Raw genomic sequence first — 9,245 nt, forward strand, 5'->3', positions numbered from 1 at the left:
GTGAGAATTCAATGGGTGGACTTTGATGGAATTGGTAGAGGGAAGGAGGAAAAGATGATCGTGTAGTATAAACAAGCAAGTGGAAGATAGTAGAAGACTATCGTATAGACATGTGCTTGCCGTTTAAAAAAGGTACACGATCGTGTAGGTTTAGCTAAACGATCGTCTATCAAATGTTAAGTGATTTTTTAGGTAAACAATTGTATATAAAAAGTAAGCGATCGTTTAGAAATCGTGGATGATCGTTTAGTGCGCGGGTGTGCGATCGTTTAGGAAGATAGGCACTATCGTATAGGCTCTCAACGCTATGTGATTGTATACTTTTACACCATGAGCATTTTTTCTGCGTGTCTTACAAAATGAAAACAATTTTCATTTTATTCTTCAGTTACAAGAACTGTTCCCACTTTCAAACGATTCCGGAGAATTACTCGGCCAATTTTCTCATAATTGTCTAATTAATTAAATAATGAATATAATCATATTATATTCTTAACCTATAATTTGATATCATATATCTATTATAGTGTTTTCTCCTCTACTTGACAAAAATCATATTTATATCCAATTTCCTTCAAAATAATGTATCCCATACATTTAGTCAATCATATCATATATAATTAACCAATTCAATTATATCATATATAATCGAACTCCCTCTTATCAATTTAAACATTTCAAACTGACCCAAAAACTGATTCTCAACTTTATCCAAGCTACCAAGGGGACCTTATGGACCTATGGCTCGAAGCTCCAACGATACGTGAATAACTGACTAAACTCTTTAGTCACGAGATCCACCATCCGTTAACTACCAGACATTCTACTAAAGACCAATAGTTGAACTCTTCTTATCACATATATATATTTTTTTGTCCATCAGATATAACCAATCATGAGTACGATGACCCTTCACAGATGCTCGTAAGTACAGTTGGGCCAATTTACCGTTTTGCCCCTGTAGTTACATCTCACTCCTTAAGTACCACTGATCCCTCTAATGAACAATACAACATAGTCCAATTATGTGTGAATATCTCTCGGGCCAAGAGAAAGTGTGTGGCGCCACATCGTTCAAGCCTTGGAATCAACCTTTAAAAGAGCTATCTATTTACTTACCCCTGCTTTGGAGAAAGAGTGAATTTCATCTTGTGTAGCTGAGTTCCTAGCTCCCAAATCAGACAAATCCCCAAAGTGGTAGGTTTGAGTCGGTGACATGACCACTCGCACCCATGCAAATCAAAAGACTGCCCTCAATGGCAAGAGTTCTCAATTCACTCAGGATTGAGGTCATGTTACCTATGGTCATCCTAGTGAAGTGAAATCTCTGTCATGAACGGTGTTATATAATGAGACGTTAACATTCCATGATCAGGTTTTATACAAACTCTTTGTATAGATCGCCCCCGCTCGCATATCCCTTACACGAATGATCAGGATCAGACCATCTGTGGCAAGTTACAACACGTTTAACTATTTCAAAAGCGGGCCGCATCCATAGCGTTACCAGGATAAGGTTTCCCTCTTATATCCATATACTACAGACCATTTTGGTTGTCACTCAAAACATAATCCACTGGTATATCACCACATACATGCTTAAGTTACATCCAAATAACCAGGGATTTTAGATTTATTGGTTTGTGGTAAAGCAAATAAAACATTCAACTGAGCAAAATCAAGAAGTGAAGTAAAATATCATATATTATACATCACAAGCGTTCGTATAAACTGTTTACAAATTACAGGACACGAGACTTTAGGGCATCAACCCCAACAGGGGGAGCCTGAGTGCAATTGAGAGAGAGTCACACATCTAGGGGGAGGCTAGATGACTTATGAGTTGGGCTTTACGTGAGTCACTGTAGTAGTCGGTATATTGCAGATACGTACTGCGTTGTAATTACTTAATTCCTTACTATTAGTGGATTATCTTTCCTAGGCACTTTACCCCCCAAATGTAGGTAGTTTATCGCCAAACTGAGTTACTAACTCCTATATGCATTTGCTTTTTTTCTTATTGTTAGTATTTTGTTGTTATAGTACTTCCCAGTGCTTTCCATTTAACATTCGTAATTCGAATGACGAATCAACCTATTGCTCTTTCAGATTGTTTTTTTTCTTTAAAATGTTCAAATATGTTAGATATTTATTGGACACAACAAATTGAAAATGTGTCAATTTAGTAGATACTTTTATAGTTCAAGGCCATTTTAGGGTATAAATTGAGAAGTCCACGGGATCAAATACCTACTACCTACTTAGTTAATTAAAAAGATATACGAGTAAGAAAACTTGGAGAGGTTCATATTCCTTTCTTTTCTTTTTCTTTTATATTGGTTCTTACTAACTTATTAATCTTTTTTTTTTTTTAAATTCTAATTGTCAGAATATGGTAAATAAAGAGTTCTCTATAATAAACGACTTTCTAAGAAAATTGAAACTTAAACGAATAAAATTTATGAGTTTGACAAAGTTATTTCAAGTCTAATTTGTGCATTAATCAAATTTATGGAAAAATGAGTTCGTAGATATCATTACTTTTATTTTTTGGGGTTAAAATTAGTGGATAAGATCAAAAATTTAATTAAAGTCAAAGACTAACTTAATGAAATTTAAAGTTTAAAGTAAAAATGGGTACAATGTGACAATATTCAAAAGTAAAATAAGCACTCTTTATGCACATAAAAAAGGTGTTTATCAACTATGAAATTAAGTGGTTTAATTTTCATTAAATTCAAAGTGATTCAAACTTTGAGATTGGAGAAGAAAATTTTGATCTATGCATGGATGATATCTAACTAAGAAAAAGTTGTAGATAATATTTAACCCCACATTATATGGTAGTGTGATCCTCATAATATTTAACCCCACATTATATGGTAATGTGATCCTCATAATATTTAACCCCACCACATTGATAGCAAGACCATATTTTATATGTTAAAGGGGGCAAAATTCACACCCACGTATCCAAAGAAAAAAAAATGTAGACTAAAATTTTTAGTCATATATTATTTTATTTTACGAGTTTTGTATTATTTTTAAATGTTGATAATTATTACAAACAAAAGAAAGGATTGAACATTATTTAGAAGTTAGAACATCTTTACCTTCTATAAGAGATTGTAAGTACATGGTTTGAATCGAATTTTTTTCATATGACATTGTCTAATCTTATTTTAATTAAGGACATAAGACCAAAGTATTTATATATCTACAAAGGTGATACAAATTTTAAAAACCCATTATATCCTTGAGCTATCATTAAATCCTTTGAACTCACATTTGGTCTCAACATTAACTTGAGCAAATCAACTTTATTTGGTTTAAATATTCATAGTGACCGAGTGAGGAAGTTGCTCAACGATGGGGTATGTCAAACTATTTTTTCCTTATTTCTTATCTAGGTGCCCCTGGGTGGCAAGCCACAATCTACTGCTTTCTAGGAGAAGATCATTGAGAAAATTCATAAGAAATCATCAACTGGCAATATTCATATTTATCTAAAGATGAAAATTTTATTCTTATAAAATCCACTCTTGCCAGTGTACTAATATAATGTTTTCTTTCTTCAAAGCTTTCAAATTTGTTTACAAGAACATTGAAAAATGCCGGAGAAATTTCCTCTAGAAGGATAAAAATGTTGGCAAATGCTCTCACCTTGTTAGATGATATACGGTCACAAATCCAAAAGATAAAGGAGGCCTCAAAATTGATTAGTTGGAAGACATAAATTTTGCTCTCTCCTACAAATGGCTATGGCGTTTTTATGTAGAAGACTATCCCCTTTGGAAAATGCTTATCCTAGCCAAATATGATCAAACAAATTGGAGAAATACCAACCAACAGTAGTTGCAGTAGCTTGAAATCTCTGTGGAGATCCATTACAAAGGGCCTAAGCTGGTTCAATACAAACATCAAATAGAAGATTAACAACATGGAGAGTATTTCTTTCTAGAGGTTTCTGGACTGATTCAAGCCCTTTGGCAGAACGTTTCTCGAGGCTCTTCGCCCTCTCAAAAATTACTGATGACACTATAAAAGAGGCCTGGAACAGTGAAACCATGGATTGGGACATATAACCCAGAAGACCCCTCCATGATAGAGAAACTTAACAATGGAACAGAGTAAAGATCAATCTAAAAAAAACATCAAATTGATGGTGGTTCGAACGAACCCATCTAGAAGCTTGACAAGAATGGACGTTTAAACATCATTTATTAAGACTACTTTATGCAACCAAACAAGCAGGGAGAACTCTACACTTGAAGTCAGACTCTATGATAATTTATGGAAAGCCAAATTTTCAAAAAAATGCAAGTTCGTCCTCTGGACTCTATCACATCAGAGCATCAATGCTATGGACATCCTCCAAAAGAAGCTCCCAAATTATGTGCTCAATTCGAATTGGTGGCCTCTTTGCAACAATCAGGGTGAGAGTATTAACCATCTTTTTGTCTATTGCAGCTTGGCTAAGAGATTTTTGAATTCAATGTCTAATATGGTGGGATGGAATAATAGAGGCAATTCTATCATTGAATTGCTTAAAAACTTTTGTTCGATCAAGCCTAACATCAACAGAAAAATTATCATTTTCAACATGATGGTTGCCATTTTATGGACTATTTAGATTGAAAGAAATAATTGAACGCTAAAGAACAACAACAAAAACTATACTCAACTTTGGGAAGATCTTTGCTCTCTTAACGGATGTTGGGCTTATAGAAATAGTTCTTTCAAATATTGTAACCCTTCCATGGTTGCTCTAAACCTTAGTAGTACTTTTTATAACTCTTAACTATTCTATCTCTGTTTGGGCTTATCTCTAGCCCTCTTCGAACTCTTTGTATCTCCTTGTGCGTTATTGAATATATATTTGGGAGATGATGAAAGTGTTAGGAAGGTGTACACCTAGTAGAGATATTCTGATGCACCCACTGATCTAATATGTATCCTTAAAAAAATAAAAAATTAAAAAATTAAACCTACAATCACTTTTTCCACTTCTAACTTTGTTGTTTTATTATCTACTTTTAACTCATTTTCAAAAACTAAGCCAAATTTTGAAAACTAAAAAAATGTCGTTTTTAAAAACTTGTTTTTGTTTTTGAAATTTAGTTCAAAATTCAAATCCTGTATTTAAGAAATATCATGCACACCATTGTAAGAAAAGAGAGAATTAGGCTTAATTTAACAAAAAAAAAAAAAAAAAAAAACTAAAAACCAAAATGAAATAATTACCAAACGGTGTTTTATTTTTTATTTTTTATTTTTGAAAATAAAACTTATAAACAATACTTCTACCTATTAATTTCCTTCTTTTATCATCTAGTTTTTAGAAGTATATAATATTAAGAAAAACAAATCAAAATTTAAAAACTATAAAGAAGTAGATTTAAATTCTTGTTTTCGTCGATTTAAATTTTTGTTTTTGTCTTTAAAATTTAGAAAAAAACTCAATTGTTTGGTTATGAATAACCAGATACTAGTATATGGAAGTATTTTTTAAATAAGCATAAAGACGAAATGATTATCAAATAACTCATACTTAGAGGTAGACCAATTGGATAAATGAGAACTTTACGTCACCATTATATTTATTTATTATTACAATTATCTTTTTTCTGGAAAAATATTAATTTTAAAAATTCAAAAGACCATGTTGGCGATGATTACAAGGAATAATATATAAACACACATAATTTGTTGACATGATATTTGGTCAAAGATTAGGTGCTTAAAATTCAAAAGGCCTTTACTATACCAACCCAAAAGGAAATTCCATAATCCCAAATTTATATGAAGGAAAAAAATAATTTTTTTACTTTTAATAATAATAATAATTAATATTATACATATACACACCAAAAAAAAGTCCAAGTTTTGATTTAAATTTCCCATTATCAAAATTATATGAAGAAAAAAAACTTCATTTCTGGCTTATTTGAGACCACATAGATAGTGGGGGAAAAAACAATTATGGTCCAAAATTGTCCTTTCCATGAAAATACTTTACAAACCCTTAAAGAAAAGTTTCTGGTCCAAAATTGTTCATATACCATAAAAATATATATTAACATAAAACAATGAACAAGAAAACCAAAACACACTCAAATTTAGAGAGAGAGATAGAAATTTTGGTCCAAATTGTAAATACTAATAATAATAATAATAATGTTGAACTCTTTAATTTATTATTCAACCACTAGGGGGGCCAAAAGAGATCAAATTAATTAAACCCAATTTTTGTAATTAGGTCTCATAACCCTAAAACATTTTACAGGTCATTCTTCATTAATTTCTTCTCTAAATTCCTTCTAAACATTAATTCAATTTAATTAATTGTTCTTAATAATTAAAAAAACCATCATTTTCACGTAAAAAGAGTAAAATACACCATCGATTCCTAAAATTTCAATTAGATGTCCATTTCATCCTTGAGATTTTAGAATACACTTTTAACTCCAAAAGTTTGAGTAATAGTTAGACTTAAAGGATTGTTGATTGGATTGTCAAATATTAGGATATACTTACTTCATTGTCAATTTTTATTTTAGATGAGTTGAAAATCGTGACTCTCTGTCTTCACGAAAGAGATGCAAAATATCAAAAGATTTGTTCTTTTTCTTTTATATATCTCGTTAAATATCTCGAAGTTTAGATAAATTAGTACACACCTCAACATTTAACAATCTACTAAGCAATCCGTTAAATCAACTAATGGTCAAATAGGTCTAGCGATCATTTAGAATCTCATAGCCAAGAAGGGAAAAAAAACTAAACTTTTTTCTTTTTTTTTTGTTCTTAACATAGTTTAGATGATTTCATATAAAATGTAAAAGAGAAAAGGCTGTATATTGTTATTGAATTGAATTATTCTTTTTTGCTGTACTAAAAACACAGCCTAAAAAAAGAAAAAGAAAAAGAAAAGGGCATTATTAAATTATTGTGGGGGAGAATTGGCGTCGAGGGCGGCGGCGTTGGCGGCGGCCGTCCGGGTAATTTTGTCGCATGAAGGGCAAATTGTGAGGGTGGCGGCCTTGGGTAGTTGAATATACAATTGTGAAGCTCCAAGTTTAAGGGATTTTAATTCATGCAATTCTTTCTTCAACCTTCGATTTTCTTCGTTTAATCTTTCACAACATTTCTTCAAGAACTCACAATCTACTTCTGTTTGTTTCAATTTCGTCCTGTTCCACCAGTCAATTCTTTTTCTTAAAAAAAAAATTCTATATGCATCAATTATTTTTTGTCTTTCAATATTCAGTAATAAATTATATAAAAGAGAAAACTTTAACATAAAATTTGTTAAACTTTTGTGTTTTTTTTTTTTTTTTTTTTTTCTAAATTATGTTTACGTTATCAACTTTTTAAGGATGTTCTAAAATTTTAAAAATAGAAAGTGTAGATTTTTTTTTTAAAAAAAAATGTTTTTAGATTTCAATTCAAATGTTTATTTAAAAAAATGCAACTCATTTTAAGAAGGTTAATTACTAACAAATCTTCAATTTTTAGTTTTTGAAAATTGTGTTCTTTCTCTCACCATTTCTTTATAATAACTCACAATATAGAAAGAAACAATAGAATTTATAACAAAATTTAAAAACATTCTTAAAAAGGTAAAGAATCAAATAAATAAACTGAAATAATGTTTAATTTTAAAAATTGAAAAATCTTTATTCATTTGAAAGGGGGGGGGGGGGAAATCGAAGAGGAAGATATAATATAATGTTTGGAAAAAAAAAATTGTAAAAATACCTTGCACGTCTGTTTTGAAACCAAACTTCCACTTGTCGAGTTTTGAGGTTTAATTGTTGGGCAAGTGCCTGTTTCTGAGCCTACAAATCCATGCAAAAAACAAAAAAAGATAAAATTTTTACATTAAAAAATTGATGGGTTTTTTATAAAAACGAAAAGAATGAAAAAAATATGAAATGGGTATTGAAAAAAGAAGCTTACCGGATTCAAGGTGGTATTAAGTTTGAAGCTTTCTTCAAGCAAAGTGGATTGTTCTTTAGAAAGCCTAAGCTTCTTTCTCTCCCTTAATTCTGATGCACCACTACTACTAATCCCCTTGTGATTATGATTAGTAGTAATAATATTGTTGTTGCTGGACTGATGATGATGATGATCTGATGATGATCTTGATCTAATTCCAAAGGAGGAATCTTGATGATCATAATTAACAATATTATTATTGCTTCTACTTCTCTTCATCAAATGATGATGATGATCTTCTTCACTTGAGTTAGCTTCTTCATCATCAATTTCCATATTGATGTTGCTGTTGTTGTTGTTGTTGATACCCAATTCTTCTTTTGGAATGAGAGTGAAAGAGAGTTGATTATTGTTGATTTTTTGCATCTTTTTTGGGACATATTGATCATCACCAAATCCCAAACCAAGGCTAAGCCAACTGATATTACAAACCTCATCTTGATGATCTCCCATGGCAGTCTTGGAGAAGAAGAGAAAGGGTAAGTGGGGGATATTAAGAGAATGAATTGGTAAAGAAAGAGAGAGAAGTTTCAAGTTGAAATAATCAGTTAATTATTGAGTTTTGTGAGTTAAAAAAGAAGTAATTAATGAATTTTTTAAAAAAGAAATAAATTTTAAGAATGAGAATATAAAAATTTTTGAAAGAGTAAAGGCATGCGTTAGAACTCTGACTCCTAAGATGAAACCAAAATCTTCCTTAAATGCATTTGGACCCATATCTTTGTTTGACTTTTATGTTTATTTTTTTTCTAAAAAAAATTGTTTTTTATTTTATTTTATTTTCTTTCTTTTTGGCTTCTTTAATCATTTTCTTTGGGCTGTTTTTTAGTATTATCAATGCACCTTTCACCCTCATATAATCTCTAGGAATAATCATGGTTCTTTTTTTCTTTTTTTCCCTTTCTTTATCAATAATATTCTATAAAAGCTAAAAGGAATAATTTTCAAATATATAATTTTCGAATTTACAACTTTTAATCAAAAGGGTCATTTTAAAAACAAGTTTTAATTTTATAATGAAATAGAGAAAGTTGGGGGAAAAAGTTTCAATATAAAGACATTATAATGATGTGATATTGTTATTTAAGAGTCATAAAATGGATAAAAAGAATTAAGAAAATATAAATTGTATAAAATAATTAGTGTGTTGACCAAGTCATGATTTCACATGAGAGAAGTATTGAAGGGAGTTTTTCTTTTTTTTTTTCCTCCAATTCATTAGTAAGCGTTTTTACATTATTGGT

The 9,245-nt window shown here is 30.4% G+C and overlaps 1 protein-coding gene across 1 annotated transcript; it reads right to left on the reverse strand.

Moving 5' to 3' along the window:
- Positions 1-6,770: 6,770 nt before the first annotated feature.
- On the reverse strand, positions 6,771-8,807 carry LOC120071688 (uncharacterized). Its single transcript, XM_039024067.2, has 3 exons — positions 7,963-8,807; positions 7,762-7,841; positions 6,771-7,193 (listed from the first exon to the last, which is right to left on the reverse strand). The coding sequence occupies exons 1-3, from the start codon at positions 8,452-8,454 to the stop codon at positions 6,947-6,949; spliced, it is 819 nt and encodes a 272-aa protein (XP_038879995.1). The 5' UTR covers positions 8,455-8,807; the 3' UTR covers positions 6,771-6,946.
- Positions 8,808-9,245: the final 438 nt, after the last annotated feature.

Source organism: Benincasa hispida, chromosome 2, assembly GCF_027475165.1.
Source record: "Benincasa hispida cultivar pf3 chromosome 2, pf3_genome.v1.1, whole genome shotgun sequence".
Taxonomy (NCBI): domain Eukaryota; kingdom Viridiplantae; phylum Streptophyta; class Magnoliopsida; order Cucurbitales; family Cucurbitaceae; genus Benincasa; species Benincasa hispida.

What these genes read in the sequence shown, in the direction of transcription:
- LOC120071688 (XM_039024067.2), bottom strand. Translation starts at nt 8,454, where the DNA reads ATGGGAGATCATCAAGATGAGGTTTGTAATATCAGTTGGCTTAGCCTT. An exon ending in TTAATACCACCTTGAATCCG is followed by an intron (nt 7,842 to 7,962) that starts GTAAGCTTCTTT and finishes ATGGATTTGTAG; the next exon opens with GCTCAGAAACAGGCACTTGC. An exon ending in TTTCAAAACAGACGTGCAAG is followed by an intron (nt 7,194 to 7,761) that starts GTATTTTTACAA and finishes CTGGTGGAACAG; the next exon opens with GACGAAATTGAAACAAACAG.